Source organism: Argiope bruennichi, chromosome 10 (genome assembly GCF_947563725.1).
Source record: "Argiope bruennichi chromosome 10, qqArgBrue1.1, whole genome shotgun sequence".
Taxonomy (NCBI): domain Eukaryota; kingdom Metazoa; phylum Arthropoda; class Arachnida; order Araneae; family Araneidae; genus Argiope; species Argiope bruennichi.
This window is the reverse complement of record NC_079160.1, coordinates 18,716,962-18,743,185: the sequence shown is the minus strand read 5'-3', so window position 1 is coordinate 18,743,185 and position 26,224 is coordinate 18,716,962. Positions and strand designations below refer to the sequence as shown.

Genomic DNA, 26,224 nt, shown 5'->3' with positions numbered 1-26,224 from the left:
TTTCAAGTTATTTTGGTTTCCTAGTAAACAATTGATGTTAAAAAATGGACGCAACTCACAGACCTCATGAATTTCCAAAAGAACTTTTCGCTTATGCAGAAAACAAGAAAGTTTTTCAAATATTTCAGGTATGTCTTTGAAATTTTTTTTTTATTGTTTATCAATATTCCTTCATCATTTCGAGATATTTTTTCTCACAATCATGGGAATTATAGGCTAATTTAATAATTATGGTATAAAATAGTTCTTGATTATTTATGGTAGAAATTGTATTGAAAGTGAACTAAAAGATTTAATCCAAATCTACTTTAATGGGCCCCTTCAGTTTGTCGCCAATATAGTTATCCAAAAAATCGAGCGAATCTTTCCGTCAGTAATCTTTTAGCTAATCTTTTTGAAGTTGATTTATACATTTACCAGATAAATTTTAAGAGAATAGAAAATTTGAAATAATTTTTGATGCTTACATATTGATTTAAAAATAAAAGTAAAATATGAACCCAATTTCTTTTAAGTAAAGTTATTTTAAATGCTAATAATGTTTTAGTTCTAGTTTTAATAATAATTGCGAAAAAATTATTATTATTTTTACTTTTTAATGAACGGATTACTGAATTTTATATTTTAATAAAAAAAAATGTCTGGCCTCTAACTTTTTGAAATTTTTTGTCTTTATGCCTCCATTTTAATATAAAGTCTTTATTCTAATGGAATTCTTAAAGCTTTCTTTTCTTTCTTTCTTTTTTTTTTGTCCTTAATTTTACGATGTCTTTCATAGGTTAGCATGTCAATGATTGCTATAAATTAAAAAAAAAAAGAAGAGTAATTTTTGTTAAGGAATTGATGGCGAAAAGAACATAGCAGATTTATAAAGGGCTAATGATCTGTTGAAATCTACTTTATTGTACCTTTTAAATCGCCCAAGTCAAAAATTAAGATGGCTGACAAAGTAAACAATACTATAAATAAGGTCGTTAGAAAAACTACTCTGCTTGATTGGTTGGGCTACCATATTGGCGACAAATTGAAAAGGCGCATTAAAGTAGATTCCAATCTATTGTTACTTTAATTTCTTTTTTTTAATTTTTTTTTATTTAGAATTTTTATTTATATTCAATGTTTTTTTTAATCTATCCGCTAAAATTTAAAATGAGTTCTTGAGTTTTCGCTAAGTGCGACAAAATCCTGCAAAGCTTATTAAAATTCGCCAAATGTTATGCCATCTTGGTTAGCTATAACATATGATAACAAACGGTTTTTTTGGGTTGAAATAAAAACTTGTCAAGATTATAGTTGGCGAAAAGTCAGCCTTAAAAAATCAACTATGGCGAAAGGGTATTAATTTTAAATCAGATCTATTTATTCCTGATTTTCTGCCGGAAGTGATGAATCAGATTCGTACATCGAATAGCAGAATGTCTGATATTTAAATATGTATTTAAATTAAATTTACAATTAATTTAAGGAAAAAAATTACCCTTCCCTTTTTTCTATTGATAGAAATAACAACAAATATCTGACATAAAACTTGTCACCTACTATTTGTTTCACGATCCTGTGATTAGCACTTTTCGAAGATTGTATTTCTCTAAGGGGTGGTAGGCAGATAGATGATCAGTTATTACATCTATAATTTCACAAATAATCTGAATTGTTTCTATTGCTAAATGCTAACATTCCCTTCTTTCATCTTACCTCTCACCCCTTTTTTGACTTAATAAAGGCTTTTTGAAGCATCGCAAAAGCGTGGAATGTTCCAAATCCGAGAATGAACAGTAAATGGGAAGTGAACTAAATTCACATTCAGGGGGTTAATAACAGATCTCATGGAAGCCTAAAGAAGTTTATTTTCCGACTAAACTGTTAATATCTCAATAACATCTCCCTCGATATCTTTAATAATTGAATAAATGAGATGAACATACAAATTAGATTAGTATTGTTGTGTTCTCGTATCTGTGCAAATGTGTTTGTTATTCCTATAATTTTTGTATTTAGATTCGCTTTTTATATTATCTTATCTGTGCAAGTGTGTTTGTTCTTTCTGTAATTCTTGTATTTAGATTAGCATTGTTGTGTTCTCTTATCTGTGCAAATATGTTTGTTATTCCTATAATTTTTGTGTAGGTTTTTTTTTTTTTTTTTTTTTTTTTTTTGCTTAATATGTAAATTTATGATTTCATAATTCATTTTTTAGACTCTGCTAGAGCGTCTTGTTATAGATCGACCCGAGAAGCCAGTTGACTTTCTCTATGATTTGGTTACTAAATCTGCTGTTTATGACGGTACTGTAATTTAATGAAATGCATTTTTTTTTTCATATTTAATAAGTTTCTTTTTGTAGAATTCCTGAATGATCAGTTGTTCACAGCGTAAAGCTTATTTTTCTCGTTGACGTGATAAATCTAAATAATGGCAGCTAATATAAATTTGTAAACAACGATTTATTGTAAATAAATTGAATTCGATAGACTTGGGGAATTCTGATAAATATAGATCATGTTAAATGTCCTCCTGGATGTAGAATTAAATTAAACTTAAACTATAGGTAAAAGTTCTTTCTCATCTGTAAGTCAAAAAGCGAAGTCTGACACTTTTGTTTCAAAAATACAAAGAAAAAAAATCCCTTCTCTCATTTCTAACTTTAATTTTGTAATTAGAAGGAGAAAAGAGAATGCAGTTGATGAAAGCTTCCAACGAAGAATCACATGCTTAAATTATAAGACAGTCCAAGTTAGGAAAAGTTGAAATAACTTTTCGAATAAATTTTTTAAGAGACTGACCTAATCAAGGGAAGTTTAGAAAAAAAAAAATTACTCGTTATGATGAGATCAGAATTACCCTCAATTGCAATTGTAATAAAAATATTTATTTTTAATATTTATTAATTATGAAACCAGCACTTAAATACTATTAAATAAAAAAAGAGACTAAAAAGGACTACTGAAATTATATAATTTTTTCTTTATTCTTTTAATTATTCCTTTAAAATTTTATAAAAGATGGAATTGTCCATTTGTTCCGATGGTTGGAGAATTGGATAACTGTGATTCAATAGCCAAATTAATTTATATACTTAAATAATTAACAAACCTTAAGACTTGTCTTTTCCAGTTTAAAAAGTTAAGTATATTAAATAATTTAATTTATTACAATATTATAAAAGAATAAATCACAGCTGGCAAAAATATTTAAATCATAGTAAATTTTTGATATTTCAAAATCAGTTCTTACTTATTCTCTTAATATATATACAAGATTAGGTATGCATTATTTCATGTATTTTCTTCCTGATAGATGGCGCTACGAACTAACAGTTAATAAATCGTATGATTCTGACTGTCCAAGTGTTTGACAGATTTAATTCCCATTTTTTAAAAACTCTTTTTTTTTAATTTTATTATTTTTTTTATCATTACTCAGTCGTATTGAAAATATTCTTTTCTATTCTTTCACCGTCATTAAAATGTACCAAAGCCTTCGAGTTTTTTTGTTTTTTTTGTTGTTGTTGTAAACATTTGTTCCTTGCCCTTGTTGGAATGATGCCGCATGCTTTATAAGTAATATTACTTTCAAATTTGTTTATTTATTTATCTATTAAGTTTCTATATCATTAATGCTGTGTCTAATATGATTTGTCTTTCTATGTTTGTTTTGGTTCACATATCGCTGCTTTAATTGATATCATTGGGGGATATCCTAATGTCAATCTTTTTAATTTTCTAAGTAAGATTCAGTTTTTAAAATAATCTGATTTTAACAGTATAATTTTTTAAACAAATCAAATCTATGTTTATTATTGCGTTGCATTTACCTTCTTAGCATATATCATTATGCAAATTTCCTGCCCAAGATAGATATATAATTTTTCTTTTTATTGACTTCTCTTAAGCTTTTTGCACCTTTTAGGAAAACTAGGCTAACGTGGGAAATATCTTTGTGATTATATATATATATATATATATATATATATGATTCTCTTTGGAACTTCTTATCGATTGGAATTAGAAATTTTGGTATTCGTGTGCAATTAGAAATTTTAGTAACTGAGAAGTCGAGTGTCAAAAAGCAGATGGGGTTATAAATGTGATTGCTGCCGATACTTAGTATATCTTGTCATATAATCCCTTGATTGTTTAATATTTATTCACCATGTTACTGTACATGCAACTAAAACTAAAAGGATAAATTAAAGGAAATATTTAGAGAAAATAACTGATTGCTTTAGGTGCGTAGACACCAACCTCAAATTGATAACCCTTCACTCGCTCCAAATATAACATATATGATCATCAAAATGTCTTAACTATGTTTATATGAGCTTAATTTTTAAAAAATTTTATGTTATAGTCCCAAGAGTATATGTTCTTGGACCGCCTACTATCGACAGGAAGTTGGTGTGCGCTGCTTTAGCCAGCAAGTTGAATCTGGTTTATTTAAATCAACAATCATTAAACCCGCAAGATGAAGCAGCAGGCCAATCTGAGGTAATATAGCAAAATATTAAAAATCTGCTTATAACATTGGGAGAGGTTGAGCATATGAACATATATAAAATATTAATAATCTAGACTAAATGACGTTTAAGGCGTACTCTTTGATTAGGATATTCGAATGTCAAAATAAGCATAATTTTCAAAGAAGAATGAATAAGTAACGACTCCTCCTAGTTATTTACTTCCTAATTTTGAATACAATAATATAAAATGCTATAAAAGACCATATAAAAAAGAAATAAAAATATCGCCATTTTATTACTTTTCGAAATAACTGCCACTCATGTTGAGATGAAAACATTCATTATAAATATCCACATTGATTTATGTCTATTGTGAATTTCTTTCTTTTAAATTTAAATTCAATTTATCATTCGTCATATACATCTTAATTTAATCAGTGAGGTAAAATGAATAAAGGGGAGGGGGACCAAAATTATCATATAATTCTTACATTCGCTAATCGTGTACGCTGTTAATGTCACGCATGGCAGTAAGAAATCGTGATGAATTCTTTAAAATGGCCCGCAAAGGAGAGAATGGTATGTGTAGAATATCTGAAGAAAGCAGATTTATAAGTAAGTGGGTAGAAATATAAGCCGCACCTGTTTCTGATGAAATACTGTCTGTATAATTATAGGATTAAGCTCTTGAAGCTGGGCAATGCATGTGTGTAAATTTCCTTAATACATAATAAGTTATCTATGATTTCACACTGTATATTTGGCATTGTTCCATTCTTCTAGAATATTCTGTTACATTTCATTTTACTATGTGGAATTTCGTTTGGGAATACTTTCTTTAACAATCTTTTACGTGAATCGCTTTATTGAAAAATAAATTAATTGAAAAACGGTAATTTTTTGATACAAAAATGTAAACTACATTTAATATATCTTTATATTTAATGTATATACTTATATACTTCATTGATCTAGAAATATATGTATACGCCGTGTTCATCAAATGCCATTAAGTATAATTAATTTTGAACAGAAGGGCACAAATGCCATTTAACTCTCTCTCAGATGAACATTAAATATGATGCCATAGTTCAAATATACTTTTATCAGTGCGGTTTGGAAGTTTGGTGAAAGGCAGCTCCAACTTTCACCTCTTCACCTAACGGAGATGCAAGATAGCTTTGATGCTGTTTCCAAATGAGCTGTTAATATAACTGCACTCTAATAAATAAGCAATTTTTTTAAAATTCGATGCTGTAAAAGTACAGTAGTATTTGGTTAAGTCTAATTTTTTTGAATTCGTTGGATCCTTCAATTTCCTGTCAACATAATGCTTTAATAGTAATTACTAATTATTTTATAAAATTCTGTTTATTTATAATGTATTTTTATTAAAACTTAAATATTAAAAAACAAGTCTTTAGCGTCATTTTCATTTAAAAGATTGCCGTTTTTCTTGCTACGTTCTTTTTTAAATCTAATTTTATTAATTTAATTTTTGAATAAATCATATTTTTAGTAGTACCATCAACATTATTCCATTTTGTATTTCCATTATCTCCAAATCAATAAAAATCAGCTGTGGAATATACTCCAATGTTATAATAATATAAGATCAATTTTAGAAAACTTTGCATAAAATAAATACTGTAATAAAAAATACACTGAAAAATGAAACAGACAATTTTTCAAGTCGAATGAATTGAAAGTTGCATAGATTGGAAGATTAAAAACTGAAAACTATATAAAGAATTTCCATGTAGTTTGAATTTTGTGATACAGTGCTAAGTTTTATTTTAGTTATTAGCTTATTTGATTAGTCGTCTTTGGCGACCCGCTTGTTCGCCAGGATTATTAAATGAGAAAATGTTCAGATATTTTTATGCGGAACTTGGTCCTAGCGTTTCCCAGAAAAAAGTAATTTTAAATTAGGGCAGACATTCATTTTGTACAGTTTAAGAACGGTTGTATTTAGAAATGTTCAAATTATAAGAAATTAATAATTTATTACGGTTAAAGATATACTTTATTTATAATTATTACAAAATTGAAAGTAAAAATTTTAAAGTATGCTTCAAAAAGAATGCTCAAAATAAAATTTAAAAAAAATTATCTTAACAGTGGAAGAAGAAAAGCAAAATAGAATATGTATATGAACAATAAAACTATTTCAATTTTATAACAATAATGAAAATCATTTTTGTAAAATATGTTCAAAGAATTTAATTGTTTTTAATTAAGAAGGACTGAAATTTTTTTTTATATGTTTTCAGACGGTTTGAAAGTGATTTTTGTGCTATAATATTCCCGAAGCTATCGAGGAAAATGTCAAATTTTTGCTTCATTTTTAATTATAAAAATTTCTAGAAGTAGCTGAGAGACGCAAAACATATTTACACCAAATTTCACTATATGGTTTACATAGTTTGGTACTTTTATACTTAAATTTTGTAGAAAATTTGAATAATTTTTGTACTCTTTCGTCTGTTCTATTAATTAAGTACATGAACTTGTCTGAAAGAGTCAAGAGAAATTATTTAAAATTTGCATGCAAACGTCCTTTCCCATATTATCTGACAACTAATTGCACATTATATAACTCTTTAACTTCGCTATCTTGGTTCTCTTATTAAAGGCATAGTGAATTCAAACATTAAAACAATATGTCGCATTTTGGTTTTACTGTGCAAGCACGTCTAACATCGCGTCAGGTTTACTGAAAAAAGACTGGTAAGATAATCAAAGAACGGCCAGTATCGAATCGAATTTAGTATCGAATGAGAATTTAATACTAGATTTAAAATGGGTGCAATGCACAAGCCGATATGCATGTTTAATATAAATAGTTTCCAGAATAATCCAGTAATAGCGAATTTGTAAGCAGATTTACTTGACACTACTTATTTCTTACTTTCAACTGCCGCAATGCAACATAATCGATAGCGGTCTAATTCAGTAACATTGTAAATATGCATCAGATTTTGGATTAAAATCTTCAATTTGGAACATATTCAATGCACTATGACGGAAAAAAAATGCAATGTATTGTGTCAGAATACGAAAAAAATCAAGGGAAGAAGAATTCCGCCTTTTTTTTTTTAAATTTCATTTTACAATTATTTTTCTACGCTGCTAAATTTTATTTTTGCCATGTCACTTGTAAATTAATAATTTGTAAATTGATTAGAAAAAATTTACTATTCGAATTAAAAAAATTACAAATTAACGGGTGCATAAAACGTAATTGGATACAAACGATATTATACTGTTCGTTTCAGAAAATAGAGACTTGAACGACTACGTCATAAAATGTACTTATTTCAGTTTTTTTAGGCCCTGCCTTTTGTCATGTTCGATACATTTTGTTCTTTGTGTCTTGTAATAATTTTTCTTGCTTGTTATTCTGAAACAAAATTTTTAATTTTAATTCGGAACTTGTATATTTATTGTTCATATGACTATTCAATTTCATCATTATCCGCGGTTGCTAAGACATCGAATTCTGTTGATAATGGGAATTTATTGTTTCGTTAATATAAATAAATATATTTTCTTCCATTTGTTTTGAAAAAAATCAGTATCTTTTGGCTCATGATAAAAAGCCCGTCTTATTTCCTAGTAGACAGTACCAATGAATGGATCGTGGAGCAGCTAGCGCCATCTGTCGCTTCACTGCGAAGAAGCATTTCGCTCAAACGTTTATTTATTTTGGAATAATGTGTCTTGCAATACTATTTTCCGATCGTAATTATACATTATGATTCGATGCATGAGTTAGACTCGTCTTTGTACGGAAAGGGGTTAATATAAATAAAATAATATACAACTTGAAATAAATAGAAATACAATATAACAACAGAACTGGTCTCCTCAATACTTTCTCGCATACTCCATTTTAAAGGTGTTGTCCTCGCATATAAATTGTAGAACCATATCATTAAAACCATGAACGCCATGAATTTTGCACAAGCGCATTTGTGCATCGTAATATATACAAGGAAACTGATTTTACACTTTGGGCGTCCTCTTACCGACTTATACAAGACCAAAATTTGGCACAGAACTGCAATTTTAGTAAGATTTGCTTGACGCAGCATGACCAAACATGGCTTTTGCGCCACAAAACCCGAGACAACCAATCAGCAATTTTAGTAAGAGGATCATATAAGAAATTTCATTTAGCTCAGTCGTTATGTTTTTGTGCTACCACTTTCATTATGCACGCAAAAATATAAAATGATAAATGGTCATCGATCATCTACTCATCGGATTTCGTTCAAAATATTCAAAATATGATGTATACTTTAGATGCAAAAACTGTATAGATAGTTTTTTTTCATCTGACATTCAATGGTTATGAAGGTCACTTGCATTCTATAAATAATAATGCACTGTGTGTGTTCGGCGTTTCTGTGCAGTCACGTCACCTTCAGATGGCGCTACTAATGTATCGTTTGATTTCTTACTTTTAATTAACTAAGACTTTCATATTAATTAAACTTTAAAAAAGTCAATCCCACTGAAGCTTTCGTATAACCGTATATGATTTATATTTTCCTGCTTATTGATTTTTGAAAAATACAAATTGCGAATATCATTTATTCTCTTAATTAAATATTTCAATATGTTTTTTTTTTACTTTTATCGAGTACATTGATTAAAAGATAATGGCATTAAAAACATAGAAGTTTTGCTCACAGAGGCCTTTTATCTTCACAGGAACGTTCGCAGAGTTTCTGTTCAGAATTGCCCAAATTAATGAAAGAACGTGTCGAACAGCCCGACTGTGTCAAAAATGGATGGTTAATAGAAGCTTTTCCGAAAACCAGAAGGCATGCGATGGCGCTACGGAAGTTAGGGGTTTTTCCCACGCACATTGGTAAGTAAGATTCGACTCGCTTAACGATATTTTCCTTTTATGGGCCTGGACTAAACAGTTAATTTAGTATTGCTAATTTGCTTTTTTTTTCTAATCTTTTTATAGTCGTCGTTGATGACCCAGTCATAAGTCAACGTGTTACTCTGAGTAAGTATAATCAGAACAGTTTTTGTTTATTTTTACTTTCTCCTATATGAAGTACTGTTTTTTTTTCTGTGTGTGTGTTTTTTTTAATAATAAGTCAATCCTTGTGCACCACAAAGTACAGCGCAAGGCTTACAGAAATAATTAAAAACAACTACATACATAGAAAAAAACAGATAAAAACAAGGACAAAAACAAAAGAAAAAAAATAACAATAAGACTAATTAAAAATTGAAGCAGCAAAGGCAATGAATTTACAGAATGAGAAAAAAGCCATTTTGTGGTCGACCAAAATATGAAGCGGCGGTGGAAACTTAATATTACAGGCATCGAGATCCGCAATAAAATTCCTTTTCCCTTCAGTAAGTTTGCAGCAGTCAAAAAGCAAATGTTCGACGTTTTGAACTCCACCCACGCTGCAAGAGCACAAATCAGTGTCCGATAATCCAAATTTCTTGAGGTAGTATTTGAAATTGCCGTGGCCAGTAAGAAATTTTGTTAAGTGAAAATCACTGAAGAAATGCTTGTTATTTAACCTTTGAGAAATTGTGGGGAAAAATAATTTAGTTAAAGAGGCAGTTGACGAATTCTGGTACAGCTCGTTCCATAAGAGAATGGTCTTTTTGTTATTCTCATTGCGAATGTGAGATTTGGGGATGCTCACAGGATCAATGATGTTTAGCTTTGTAGCTTGCTTTGCAAGCCAATCGGCTGTTTCATTCCCTAAAATGCCAGAATGACCTCGGACATGCGAAAAACAGACACTAATTCCTCTTGCTTTAAGCTAGAAGAATTGGTGTCTGTTAATCGTCAAAAAATTCGAACTCGAGATTTTAACAAATCGACATGTTTTAGACCTCTTGTAGTTAGAAAAACACATTTTTTGCAAATGTCTGTCTGTCTGTGACAAAGATACTCAAAAGCGCTTTGAGCTAGACTGTTGAAATTTTATAAACATATATTTTATATAAAACTAAATTTGCAGATATCTGTAAAATTTTGAGCAAAATCCGTTCAGAGGAAATCTGTCGGCCAGGCAGTTTGAATATAAGTTAACATGGTATGTACAATATGAAGACCGCTAGATAAATAAAAGTTGGTACCCAGATTTAACATCTATAGTGTAGACGTTTAAGTTTAAATACGCTTTCTGAGAAACAATATTTTTGAAGAAAACAGTAGATTATAGCAATGATTTCTAAAATGTTATTCAAGTATTCATGTGCAATTTTCTGAGATTGTTTTATGTTTTACTCTAAAAACTAAGGTCAATATTGAATATAACTAACATCTTTAAGTGTTTAAGTGTTAATAAAAAACATTTGTTATAGAAAATTATTAGTTTAATAACTTTGTGCAGCTATTTCTAAAAATTCTTTTGATTTTACAAAATAATTTGGACTATGGCTTTTGGAGTAAGGCTAATTTTTAGTTATTTTTGTAAAATTTCCTATTTTTTAAAAAAAAAAATATTTTAAACCGTAATACTACAATGTTTTCATAGTTTTGAAACATATGCAATAAAAACATTAAATAAAATATATAGGTTATTTTTCAAAAGAAAAAGTCACCGAGCACAGTCAAATGTCTTTTTGGAATGTCAAAAAGACATTTGTCAAATGGAAAATTTTAAAATATTATAATAAAAATAATAATTAGCTTTCTTTAAAGTTATCAGATACCGATTATATTGTTTTTTAAACTTACGTTTAATATTATTATTTATAATCTTTCATTTTATAAAGCTGAAATGTTACTAAGTTAAAATTTGGACGAAGTAAGTAGCATTAAGGTATTTTTATTTGCTTATTTATGTTATATTTTTAAAATTTCTAATCAATACTATTTGCTGCAGGAAGTTGCCCAGAAGTATCAGATATTTTGTCTAAAGAGGGATTGCAAGAAATGCTGGATTATCTGGGACAAGTTGACCTCATCCTGGACTTACATTCCAAAAGTTATTGGAAGAAATTTCGGATCGGTTATAGAGAGGAAGTTGAAAAATCCATTGACAAAGGTCACTACAGATTATTTTTCATGTTCTCATCTACGAAATATAGAAAAAACAGTTATATAATTGTAAGAAAAAATCTTAATATTGTGATGAATATCCACACTGTAGATCTTTCCGAGTCCAAAAAAATCAGTTCCAGAATTTCCAGTATACCTGCAAACAAAACAAGATAAAATGATGATATTTTGTATGCTGTTTCGACACTATTTTACCACAATTGGGGCGAGGTCTGTCAAGGGAGTTTAATTTAGCCCATAGTAAAATATTCTCTGATTTCCTTATCTCATTCCACGTATGAAGCTGTGTAAAAATTATTGCGCCATCAGTCTATGTATCAAGTGAAAGTGATCCCTTCGGTGTCCTTGTCAAAGGTCAACACATGTATTCAATCGTCAAGTTGGCCGAAAGTCCCGTGTTATATAAGACTAGTAATCATTTGTTTCTTCCCTTCCTTACTTCTGCTTTTTGTTTCCCGCTGTTGTGGACGTGCCTTGTCCGCGCCTGCTTGAAATTAAATTGCTTTCCCGAAATGAATATTAAAATTAATTTAAACATGTAAAATGTCTCCTCACTGCTTCAAACCTGCATTCTGCTTCAACCAAAATAAGCATTATATATATATATAATTGCATAAGATTTTTCGGCTGAATTACAAATGGATACTGAATTATAAATTCAACCTACTGATGGATTTGACCCAAAATTTGATAATGTTAAATTTTGTATCATAATCATCACTAGGATGAATGTCTATCTGTATTCGGACTTTGCTAAGGTAATAATTTAAGAACGCACCAAATAAGATCAATTAAAATGGACATTTAGTCTTTACACCAAAATTCCAAATTGGTAAAGAATTTTGAAAGATTTTTTTTTTCATTTTTTTTACAATCTGCCTATTTGTTTGTCCATGAGTATGTCCTCAAGACCAAGATAAATGAATTTGGCTTGAAATTTTTACATTAATATATTACATCTGTCTCAATTTTGGCATCCCAATGTTGAAATTTCCTAAAATGCATAGTCAATTCTTTTCACTACCTAAAAATTAAATTTTAAATTTCGTTGTAATGCAGGTGAAAGTCAAGGTGTGTTAACAATTAGATGTTTTACAACTTAAGGTGCATGAACTAGATGCCACACATTTTTTTAATTCATTTCAATGCTAAAATTCTGTATCTAATTTTATATAGACTTTTAAAAAGACTTTACATTTTTAATTTAAATAACATTTATGTCATTCTTCTTATACACAGAAGCAGTGTTTCTAAAGCTGTGAAATGCGTTGTCTGAGACACGACCCTATTGGCATAGTAGTAATGTCCTGACTTCATGACCGGAGAACTTCAAATTCGAGATTCGACGACTAAAGACGCGTCGCGAATGCATACTTAACGCACTCTAAATATGGACATCGTGGAACAAACGTCCTAACGTTCATATAAGGTTGAAACTTGAAGAGTGGGCTGCCAACGCAGGTTACTCCTTGTTATCTGATCAAAATTAAGTGCATTACTAGATCCATCCAAAATAGACCTCGTGTTGTGTCCAAACCGAGCGTTAATGTAAATAAGTTAAGCATAATTTGAAAAAAAGCCTCGAGATAACTAAGAATTCAAAATAATTAAACATAGAAATTTAAATAAAAGGAAAATGAGTTCCGTATAACGAATCAATCTAATAATAAAATGCCACTCTCTAATGTAGTTATATACAGTATGTAGTTTTGAACTAGACTGGTGAAATTTGGTATGCAGTCTTTACACCAATTTGTAGTTATATACAGTATGTAGTTTTGAACTAGACTGGTGAAATTTGGTATGCAGTCTTTACATCAATTTTTAGTTATATACAGTATGTAGTTTTGTACTAGACTGGTGAAATTTGGTATGCAGTCTTTACACCAATTTGTAGTTATATACAGTATGTAGTTTTGAACTTGACTGGTGAAATTTGGTATGCAGTCTTTACACCAAATTTGTAGATTTCTATCAACTTCTGAGCAAAATCTTTTCACAGAAACTACATCTGTCCGGCTGCCGGAAGGTAACTTAGCAGGTATTAGATCTAGATGAATAAAATTTAGTATACCTATTAGCATTTATATTACAAGCATCTATTGTATTTTTAGCCACATCAACAAAGGGTTGACCGTCTGTTGACCTGTATTTTTTGAAACAAACTCCATAATTCAAAAACTCAATGTCTAAAACATGAAATTTGGTATGTGATTTTTTTTATGGCTAAAACTGCGATTCTCTGTCAAATTATGATTCCAATCGGCTGAAAAAAATGCGCCTTAAACTCAAATTCAGTTTTATTAGGCAATATGCTAGAAAGTTTTGAGGAGACCACTCCCACTGGCTTGGTATATAATTAATAGTAAGTTCTTTCCCCTCCTCCTTTTTCTCCATTTTATACGAAATTAATAAATGTAACACAAAAACTGTTTTGATATTAAGGAATTAATTTTGGCTGCCACGACGAACACCTATATTTCGGATGATTTATCTGTTTAGATGCTCCTTTTCTAATCTTAACTGTAAAATAAGTTTATTTAATTAGAAAGTAGCAGGTGTGAATCACATGCGATTCACGGTGAGTCAACGTGTTATACTATGAATTTCATGGCGGATGAAAGAAAAACTCAGCAAAAATTATTGGGAAAAAGTGACTATGAAATAAAAAAAATCATCACATATATATTGGCCGATTGATTATTTATCATTTTTGTTTTCAGTGGTGATTTATGTAACATCTAATTTGCTTTAAAAATTAGAAGTTACGTTAGCAAAATAATTTGTAATTTTATTCTTTGTCATTATTATTTTTGGACCCATTAGTGATAGACTTCGTCAGAAGCAGGCAGCGACCTATAGGTGCCTATTTGCCTAGAGTTCTACTGCTGGGTCCGTATGGTTCCGGGCGCCGGACAATGGCCAAGCGACTGGCCCAAAGGTTTCGACTGATCGAAGGTGGGGAATCTTTTTTCGAATATAAATCTTTTTTCGAATATAAATATATAAAGTAGATCAATCTGAAATGGAATAAAACATTTGCCTCGGGTAATATGAATGAAATACTTTGGAGCTACACGGCAGTTGTTGATTGGCTCATTTCTTTTACAAATATTCCGTAATCTGGTCTCAATACCTGATTTCAAAGAGTCGGACATGAAGTTTTGATTCTTTCAGAATCAATCAATTAGCTTGTTTAATGTTTAAACCCTTTGGACTATGAAAAGTAACAAGCATAATTATTCACTTATATAAATATATATATATGATATTTTAAAAATCTAAATTAAATACTAATTAATTTACAAAGTTTTTTCTCCATTTTTCCCATATTCTCTCTAAAATATTCTCTTATTTCCTGATCCAATTTCACCTTATTTACTTAATTAATTCAACCCGAACTTTGTAAAATTGCTGAAATCGACAAGTTCCCATACTCCGAGCGAAGGGATAAAAATTTGTCTATCTAAACAAGTTCTTTTAACCCTTTCTAAGGCCATGGGAAGTATGCTTCCCACCAAATTAATCAATCTTTGTATGAAGTTAGGTAGGTTGGCATTAGTTCTGACAAATTTTTCAATAAGACAGAAACTTAGATGCTTCAGTTCCTTATGTGACACAAAATGATGTGTCTTGATTTGTTACTTAATTATTAATTAAACAAATTAACTAATTAATCAAATTAAATTTATTTAATAAGTTAAATGAATCACTTTTCTTAAGCTAATCTCAATCATAGGAATATTTTAATATATTGTGACTAGAAAAAAAATGGCCTTTTAAAGGGTTAAAAGATACCTATCATTCCCTTGCCTAAATCGACACGTGTAAAGAAATCTCTATCGGAATCTTATAGTATAAAAACACCGGGAAAAATATTTCTCACACTCTTTCCCTCTTTTCTCTTTTCGCTCTTGTGTTGTGATGTAGATTGACGTACCTCGTCGCTTCTTGCTTGTACGTAAATGATGCCTCCCGGGAGGGAATAAAAGCGAAATTTATTTTAAAAATTCAAAGTCTTCTCTCTCTTCGGCCACGAATATATGTTTATATTATACCTATACTAACAGTTTTAAGTTGAATTCCCCGAAAAATTAATCTATATTTCCTTACCGCTCTGTAGATATTTTTGACAATCACAATTTAAAAAATAAAATAAAATATATGTTTATATTATACCTATACTAACAGTTTTAAGTTGAATTCCCCGAAAAATTAATCTATATTTCCTTACCGCTCTGTAGATATTTTTGACAATCACAATTTAAAAAATAAAATAAAATATATGTTTATATTATACCTATACTAACAGTTTTAAGTTGAATTCCCCGAAAAATTAATCTATATTTCCTTACCGCTCTGTAGATATTTTTGACAATCACAATTTAAAAAATAAAATAAAATATATGTTTATATTATACCTATACTAACAGTTTTAAGTTGAATTCCCCGAAAAATTAATCTATATTTCCTTACCGCTCTGTAGATATTTTTGACAATCACAATTTAAAAAATAAAATAAAATATATGTTTATATTATACCTATACTAACAGTTTTAAGTTGAATTCCCCGAAAAATTAATCTATATTTCCTTACCGCTCTGTAGATATTTTTGACAATCACAATTTAAAAAATAAAATAAAATATATGTTTATATTATACCTATACTAACAGTTTTAAGTTGAATTCCCCGAAAAATTAATCTATATTTCCTTACCGCTCTGTAGATATTTTTGACAATCACAATTTAAAAAATAAAATAAAATATATGTTTATATTATACCTATACTAACAGTTTTAAGTTGAATTCCCCGAAAAATTAATCTATATTTCCTTACCGCTCTGTAGATATTTTTGACAATCACAATTTAAAAAATAAAATAAAATATATGTTTATATTATACCTATACTAACAGTTTTAAGTTGAATTCCCCGAAAAATTAATCTATATTTCCTTACCGCTCTGTAGATATTTTTGACAATCACAATTTAAAAAATAAAATAAAATATATGTTTATATTATACCTATACTAACAGTTTTAAGTTGAATTCCCCGAAAAATTAATCTATATTTCCTTACCGCTCTGTAGATATTTTTGACAATCACAATTTAAAAAATAAAATAAAATATATGTTTATATTATACCTATACTAACAGTTTTAAGTTGAATTCCCCGAAAAATTAATCTATATTTCCTTACCGCTCTGTAGATATTTTTGACAATCACAATTTAAAAAATAAAATAAAATATATGTTTATATTATACCTATACTAACAGTTTTAAGTTGAATTCCCCGAAAAATTAATCTATATTTCCTCACCGCTCTGTAGATATTTTTGACAATCACAATTTAAAAAATAAAATAAAATGTCAAACTGATGCACCGTCTTGAATGGTGCCTGAGAGGAGACCACAAAGGATTAAAAGCAAATAACCAAATGATTAATACAGCTCTATCGGTGATTGTTCTTGAAAAAAGAAATTATCAATTGATTGATCTATTTTAGAGCAGTATATATATTTTTTCAATTAATACCATTTACTGTCACTAAGGACACGGTTAAATTTCGTTTAAAAGAATAAAAACCATATTTCATGATGCTGTTTCAAAGATATGGTGTAGGATAAAAACTGCTTTTGAGATTTCGAACCGGAATTCCTATCAACAATGGGTTACCAAACTGAAATGAACTGTTGAAACAAACTGTTATGAAAGCTTGTTTTCGCAGTAAGTAATAGACTTCAGGGTGCGTTAAAAAAGTTCAGATCAAAAAGGTTAAAGACAATAGAAAAATGGAGACGACCGTGCTTTAAGAAGTTAAGAGAACATAAAAACATTGAAAGTAGTGAATGTGTTGATGACAGAAATGGGTTTATTCTATTAGAATGCATGTAGGGGTGTTCTAAAATTATAGAACACATTTTAAGAGTAAATCATGTGCACAAAAACAAGTCATTGTACTCAACAGTACATGGAATTATAATACTAAAGGATGTTGCTTTAAGGAATTCAATTATATGAAAATCAAAAACAGACTATACGAAAAAACTTGCCTTCATACATGGTAACATTTCGACAATCGGGGAAATCTCGATAATTTCTGGGGAAAAAAAAGTTTAAGATTTTCGGTTACTCTTGTATCTTGATGGGTTACTTTTGCCCTTTTTCATTAGTATCTGTATAGCGCAGGCGCTAATTATGCTAAAGTTGCTGTTCCAACACCCATCTATGATTTTTTTTATGGTGACTATTACGTTTCAGTAAATAGGTGTTTTTATTTAAAATTTTCGTCATTTTGTCGCTGTTAATTGTACAGCTGAATCGTTGTTTTTCATATCATTTTTTGTCATATAAAACGCCTGCATTTAAAATTTATTTCATTTCCTTGAACGGTTTGATCGCTGAAGATTTATAAATTGGCGACATTCTTGTTTAATCATCCTGTAATTCACAAGAAAAGAGCCCTTTTTTTACTATCTTACTCAGAATTTGGGACACATTTTCTGTTATGACTTGTTTTTGTTAGCCTAATGTTCCCTTAAAGCTTGTTCCAATCTTTTAGAAACACCGTATAGGTGGATTCTAGCAATTACAAGTTTTTATGCCCGTACGACCATGGCTAATCCCGTCATAGGATGAGCGCCCTCTAGTGTTCATGGACCAAACGACCTCCTGTTGATGACAAGAACGGCACAGGTGTCATTCTTGTCATTCAACCGAAATTCTAAATTATGAAATCTGTTCCAAAATAGCCCTGGTGTTGCTTTCATAAGGGACAGTAACATGGTTAGCTGGCGTCCTTGCATAGGGGTAGCGCATCTTCCCCGTGATCTGGGCGTCCCTTGTTCGAATCCTGGTTCGGGCATGGTTGTTCTTCGTCTGTGTTCTATCTGTGAGATGTGTGAATGTGCCTCCCTGTAAATAAGGGTTGTGCAAGCGAATGTGCGAGTTTCATCTTCATATGAGCTAGAAGTCGGACTTCTGCCCTCGGGTGCTCAGGAGTGTTTACTCTCAAAAGCTACTGCACCCCCTTTCCGTGGTAACGCGGACACGACTTCATCATCAGTAACATGGTTAAACTAAAATAAATTAAGCGAGCGCTCTTAGTACTTCACCGCTTAAATTGCGACCATGTACTGTAAGATGATTTCTATCATTTCTTGTATTTTATACCGAAAGTTTTGAAATAGTCTACACAATTAAAAAGTATTTGACAAACCCTTTTATTCACTAAGTATGAAGCTCACGATATTCCTTGTTTTTAGTGGATTTTCGACGGGAACTGAGGAGTGCAACTTTGAAAGATTCTCCATTGAAGGACCGACTTTACGAGATCATGGAAACAACCGAACCAGGTGAGATTCATTCAGTAGCCAGATTTTCAATTATTTTATTTTGATGACTGCTGTAATATTTTGAATAATGGACAAAGTTTCAACTAGATAAAAAAAATTATATTTGCTATTTGAACTAGATTAAAAATGATTTTCTGTTTAATACTGAAAATGTTTGATAATTTTAAATTGGAATAATTTGGGAAACGGACTTGAGTAGCGATTGCTTTAATTTGATATATTAACATTTAGTTTTTAAATTATTTAAGAACCATAAAAAAGTGTATTTGTATCTGTAAACTACTATCAGAGGACGTGGACATTATCTAGGCCCTCAACCAATTTTCCAATCGTCGACATGAATATATTTGATCTGTACAGCAAATTTATGTGTAAGCACTGAAAAAGTCGCCGATCACAGCGATTTCTTTTTGTTTCTTAGCAAATTGTAACGTTTTATAGGGCATCTTGAGTATCCAAATTTGAAAACGGATCTTTTTGTTGCATAAATGGATCTAGTTTTTGAAATAATACATTTTCTCAGTATTTCATAGCCTCCGTAATTACTATTAATGCTAATTTTAAGTTATAACTTTTTAAACATCTATTTTATTAGCTACTTTTGACGAACAACCAATTCGCCTGAATTGATGATCGCTAAAATTTTTATTTTTTATTAATTAATACTATTTTATGTAATTTGGTCCTAATGGCTCCTCCAACAAGATATTTTTAACTGTCAGACATATAATACATATTTAAAAACCTTTCATCACTTTGTTTATTTTATATTTCCCTAATTTTTCATTTACTCCTCGATACATTTTAACACTGTTATCTAATTTTTCACCTAAAACAATGTAAAATTTGGCAGTTTTTCATCATATTAATAACATTTTAAAAATTAATATAAATCTTTTACAGATTCTTGAAGGATTTAAATAATCGCTTAATTTCATGAAAACTGCTTTACCAATAATGATTTTCATTAAGAATAAGATATAAATTCGGATTGTAAAACAAAAACTAAATATAGTGATTTTTATCAACAACTTTGGCCTTCACCCAGAAATATTTGATTTTTTTTTGTGTTGTTGTTTGTGATACGTTTAATGTTCGTCTAGAATTCTTTCGCTTCTTGTTTGAAAGTATGTTTAAATATTTTTTAATTCCTTAAATATAGAAAAACATTTATATTGTAAGAAAATCAGTAGCATTAAAAATTTTTTTTTGAATTTTCTGATTATATAAAAATTATCTTTATAATAAATTAAATTAAAATTTCATATATATAAATATATATAATTAAATTACAATCTACGCAATATCGAATTCACAATCAGGATTTTGCTTTAAAATTAACTTTCTTTGAATGTTATATTTAGTTGTATAAGTTCTCTTCTGTTGCAATAAGATACATAATCTGTTTTTATTTTTCGGTTAAGTGCCCGACGAGCTTCTTGTAGAGGTGGCATCTGAGAGACTTCTAAAAGAGGATTGTTTGAAAAGCGGATGGATCATGTACCACTTCCCGGATACCAAGAAACAAGCCCAATTACTTGTAAAGGCGCTCGAAGGATTTCAAGTAAACCGGTGATTATTTAAACCTCTTTGCTAAACACTACCTCTCTTTTCTAAATGTTAATTTTCGATTAATGATTAATGCTTCTAAATTTTTTTAAATTTTTTTATTTTTTTTATTTTACCACCAGATTTTTATGCGAATATTTCATGTTTTGTAAAATACTGATTTTGTCGATTTATTTTTACATTTTATCATGCAATAAAAAAATAAGAATTTTAATTTTAAAAGTTAACTTTTTCAAATTAAATGAGTTAAAAATTCCTAACTATATAGACAGCTTCAGAACTTCTTAATAATTATAATCTATTGGTTAAAATCACAAATTATATAACTTTTGTTTATTTTTTTATTTAATTCTTTGCTGGGATAAAAATGAAAAGATACAATTTCTACTAATAATGAAGATGAATATATCTGTATCTGTATGTTGAAATCCTAGAGACCATACCGTTTGACCTAAACCGAATACAAACTTGCCACACGTTAAAATTTTAATCAATTAAAAATTCTACGAAATTTTGCTGTTTTTATTTTGCTATATTTATAAAACAAAAATTTCAGAAAAAACATATTATTATGTTATTTTAAAATTTAAAAAATTATTTTTTAATGATTCTAATTCCATATAAGTACCAATATTTTTTTTTTTTTCATTTTGGCAATTTTTTTAAAAGTATGTTTTTTATCTAATTTTTAACAATAAATTGATTTCATTATTGCTCTGAGATTCAAAAAATCGGCATTACTTCATCGAATGCCTAATTTCTTCATTTTCTTCCACTGTTTAAAACTAAATGAAGAAATATTCTGTTCAATATCTGTAAAGTTTACAAAAGAATAAAAAGTAAAATTACAATACCGCGAAATTTATAAGAGAAATGAACCCTACATTTACCTTCTTAATAGTGGCATTGAAATGATCTTCCTTAGAAAGGTTCATGTCCGTAATTAACAGAGCATATATAAGAGACAATTAAAATAAGACGACTTTAATGCCTGATAATTTGACAGAAGCATGTACATGAAGTTATATCTAAAGAATTTAACTTCAATTAAAAATAGTCCATGTCCCTGGTGAACCAGCTGGTCACCAAAGGTGATTTCTTAAAAATAAAAAGACATTCTAAAAATCTTAAAAAATTGTACAAAAAGTTTAACTAAAAAAATAAAAATAACATCTGAATGAAAAGTTGAACTTTTAAATATCTATTGGGAACATTTAGCAAAATTGATTATATTCAGAATGATTAATAAATTTAATGATTGCTTCACAACTTTCACATCTGCTATTCAGTATCAAATTAAAGTCTTAAATAATACAAAATCCCCATTAAAATTCTTTCTTCATTCATTCAACTTTTGAACACCGGCAACTTTAGCCATGAAAGTGACTTCTGTGACTGCTTGGGAAATGCTAGTGAGAATTTGCCTCCATACCTACAATGTTTTTGTTTAGTTTAAAAGAGAACATATTTTATTTATTCGTTCCGTCAAATGCTATGAAATATATTCTTTTAAAATTATGTTGGTTCTCGAAGCGTTTTTGTCAGCTGTTCAATTTTCTAAATAAAAGGTCTGTTACTTTCTAAAAGCTTAAGCAATTAATTATCATTGCGTACTTATGCATGAATCATTTCCCACATAATAACTTTTGATATGGTGTTAATAAACCTGGTATATTTTAGAACATATGAGCGAATCAGTGAAACTACTTCCAGGGTTCTCTAGCAACAAAGATCTCGCTTCTATCGAAGAATGCAATGAAGTGAGGAGGGATAATTAATTATAAAGTTATAGAGCAGCATTAATGTTATGTCTAACAGCGTGTCAATATGAAAATAATATTGTTCGTTTTCGATAGAGGTATTTGGCTTCAATAGTGATAAGGGAAATGGTTTCATCATGATGTTACCTAATGCAAGCCATCATGCAAGTATATGATGATTCATATTGAATGGGGCAAAAATAAAGCGTTCCAATGAATGCCATAATTAATTTATTTTAATGAATCAAAATTACTATGAAACTACAATTATCCAATATATGCGCCTATGGTAACATGGCAAATATCTATGCGGTATTCCAATTCCTAACACACGCGTGATAGAATATCCCCTATGAATGAGTTCAGCACGTCAATTAGCACACGCCACTTCTCCATAACACACACCATATCGTTGTTTAAGGCATGTGCGATTTTATACTTCCATGATGCGTTGATTAATCGGGATTTCATGAAAATGTTTCACGAATTTTTTCAAAAACTTCGGTTTGGGCGAGGGGTGTTTTCCTGCATTAGTTTTCTTACATAAGACTCAGTGTCCTGAAACTTTTTCATCTACCGTTCGAATCTATGAAGATATAGTATTTTAAAAATGCCATGCGAAACTGTCCTTGAGCGATGATTAATGAAAATGTTTCGGTACATTCAAAAACAAAGAATGCTTTCTCCTGCATGAATGATGCTATTTTGATTATGACTGCATCGAGCGCTTTCTCTTAGCAGCTATTTCTTTACTGGACGAATCTTCATTATTGTCAGATAAAAATGTTATAATTGTAGTTTCAGAATTAAAATTTGTTTTGATTAAATAAATGAATTACAGAATTAGTACTACGCTAATCTTTCTTGTCTTATTCAATATGAATCACTCTGTGTAACAGTGAAGCTAGTTAAGCTATTCAATCATCAAATCTTCGGCCATGATGACAGATGTATAAATCTGACCCCAGCCCCTCCTAGACTTTGCTTTATAAAGCTACTCCAAATAGCAGGTGCATAAGACTCCTCCGATAACGTTTGTAGGCCCTCCAAAGAATTATACATGATAATTACGTCAGCATTTCCCCATATCTTCTACAGAATATGCAGTATGAGAATCGAGACATGTATTGTGATTAAAGGAAAACAGATTAAGCACTGACAATTGAAGTATTGTTACTAAAAATTCTCCCTAAGATCCTTGAGATCAACGACAATTAATGGATCCGATATTGTGAGTGTTTGGTGAAGTAGTCCAATAGACTCGATAACAAATAAAGGCGCCTATTGAACACAAGGACACAAACAAATAGACAGCAAAAACACAGCCTAGACTTCCAAAAGAACCGAACTTACAGTATGCATCGGCTCACAAACAGCAAATCGGTAGTGAACAACAGTAATCGCGCAAAGCGTTCAGGCAGAACTCAGCGGGAACAGAGACTTCACGCAACTATTTATGTCTACAAAATGTCTGCTCTTCTCCATTCTCTACTCGGCTTAGCTGAATTTGACTGCCGGCTCACTACTGACTGCGACTGCCTACACAACACGCGGCTCGATGTTGCGTCAATACTTCATTCCAAAATTCTGCACATGACTCATTTCTCAACTCAATAATCAGTTTGAGTTCTACTGACTGACTCCAACTCAATCTTTCGGGGGTTTTTAATTGCTTCTTAAGCAAGGTACAGAAACTTCTAGAAAGATCCTTATTATTCGCGCCCTAATGATCCAGTCGCCAGAATATCTGTTGATTGTAGAATCTTCCATTTTGAAATCAAATCTGTCGTCAAGTGGTCGTCAAATTTGTCACCAAGCTAGGGGGTTATTGATCCGCCATCCGTTCTGCATCAATCATAGTTTTCTGTAAAATTGTCTTCCTCGCAATGGAACTTAACTGCGTTAGGAAGCAACATTATAAATTCGTAACAGTATCGAACGTTGTTTACACATTTTGAAAACTTCCACAACGTAACCATATTACGAACGTAGAAATCACGAACAACCAAACTAGCAGTCATGTGAATAAAGTTTATTTGCATACTATATTCTCTATGCAACTTTCCAGTATCTCAAATAGGTTTCCAAATCAAACTCCTAACGACCATCAACAGGTACTGCAAGATTTAATTGGATAATCAGGCCTCTTTTAACGCACCCAAACATCACTTTCATGGCTATAACCGCAGTATTCAACAGATAAAGATGGGAGAGAGGACTTTCACGACGCTCTGCATATTATACACCATATCTTTACTATATATTTGTTCGTCATTTCCAGGGCCGTTTTTCTCAATGCCACCTTGCAAACTTGCTTGGAGAGAGTGGAACCACGACGATGGGATCCCGCCACCGGAGAGATCTACCATCTGAAGCTTCGCCCCTGCACAGATCGCATGGCCCAGGTCCGTCTTCTTCAATTGCCCCAGGACGCTGCAGAATCTGTGAGGGCGGAGCACGAATTGTATTCCTCGAATGCTGAAGATTTGAAAGATATCTTTAAGAACGATTTAGTCGATGATATTGCGTTCGAAGTGGATTCAAACTGGCCAGAGGAGGAAGTATTCGAATCTGTGCAAGCAGCTGTTCTAAAGTCGGCCAAGATGAAAATTCCGGTTGCTGATGAGAATAAAGAATGATATTATCAGTTTATTACTAGTCATATTTAGTTAAATATTATTAAATTTTAGTTCATCTTTGTTTCTCACTTATTTGATAGTAAAAACTGCTTTTTTTGGCATTAATATTTCATTGGAAATTTGTCGGAATGAATAAGAACTGAAAAAGGTGCTTCAGTTGAAGGAATGAACTATATATAATACAAAGCCGATATTTTATGAAGGTTTGATAAGATCTAATATTTTTTAATTTAATTAATTCTTTGATCGTCATATTTATCATGTAAGACTAGAAATATCTTTATCACGATAGAGTGAGTGTGTGGCCATAGAAATTGAATTTAAAAACATATATTTTTATTGGTGTACTAAAGAGTAAATCGTTTGGATAAAAAAATATATTAAAGAGTATATTTTTTATTTTAGTATATTTATTTATATATAGTATATTTATTATTATATATAGTATATTTATTTATATATAGTATATTTATTATTATATATAGTATATTTATTTAAGTAGAGTATATATTTTATTTTTTATTTATTTTATTTTATTTTTTCTATGTTTTATTCATTAACTAGCCGCCTTTGGCGACCAGCCGGTTCGCCAATCTTAATGTTTGTTAAAATTTTAATAATTAAATATTTTATGCAATTCCAACTTTAATAGATTCTTCAGCAAAATATTTTAAAACTTCAAATTTTGATAGTCATATAATTCATTCATAATATTATAAAGGCCTTCTGTCATAACGTGATATGTATCTCTCTAATTTTCTGTTACACCTCGTAGAATTTATGCTTTAAATTAAAGTATAAATGATTAATCTGCAATTAATATAATAATATTTTTTACTGAAACAAAGCATTTTTTTTAATAATATGATTACTGATAATAAAGTCACTGAGCGTTTAAACTTTATGGTCACTAAAGAATATCTTTCTTAATTTATGTAATATCTCAAGAGTTTGTCAACAAAATTTCTCAGATTCATCATGAACAGATCGATTCATTAACAAAATTTAATTTTAAATGCATCAAACACTAAGAAAATAAAATGAATCGTTTAAAATAATCGGTCTAAAACAGGTTTAAAAAAACTACTTAAAAAACGATGTACTTAAAACTATAAGCATATACAAAAAAATATATAACTAACATAAATACAATTTACTTTCAAAAGCATGCAACTAACCTAAAAATAATTTAAATCATCCGTCGAAAGTGGTTGTCATGACAACAATCAGAACAATGCGCATGCGTGAATTTTCTTCGCCAGTTAGGTAACGCAAATGCGTGAATTTTTCTACGCCAGTTGGGGTAACGCTATGCAGATTATATATTTTCTTTTTCCTTTATTCTGCGTTATTTTAATTCAAAAGTACTTCAGAATGAATCTGA

At 29.9% G+C, this 26,224-nt stretch overlaps 1 protein-coding gene across 1 annotated transcript; it reads left to right on the top strand.

The window, feature by feature from the left end:
- Positions 1-24,840, top strand: LOC129987453 (adenylate kinase 8-like). Its single transcript, XM_056095435.1, has 10 exons — positions 1-128; positions 2,198-2,285; positions 4,351-4,487; positions 9,179-9,338; positions 9,444-9,485; positions 11,338-11,499; positions 14,340-14,471; positions 18,783-18,872; positions 20,297-20,444; positions 24,483-24,840. The coding sequence occupies exons 1-10, from the start codon at positions 45-47 to the stop codon at positions 24,838-24,840; spliced, it is 1,401 nt and encodes a 466-aa protein (XP_055951410.1). The 5' UTR covers positions 1-44.
- Positions 24,841-26,224: the final 1,384 nt, after the last annotated feature.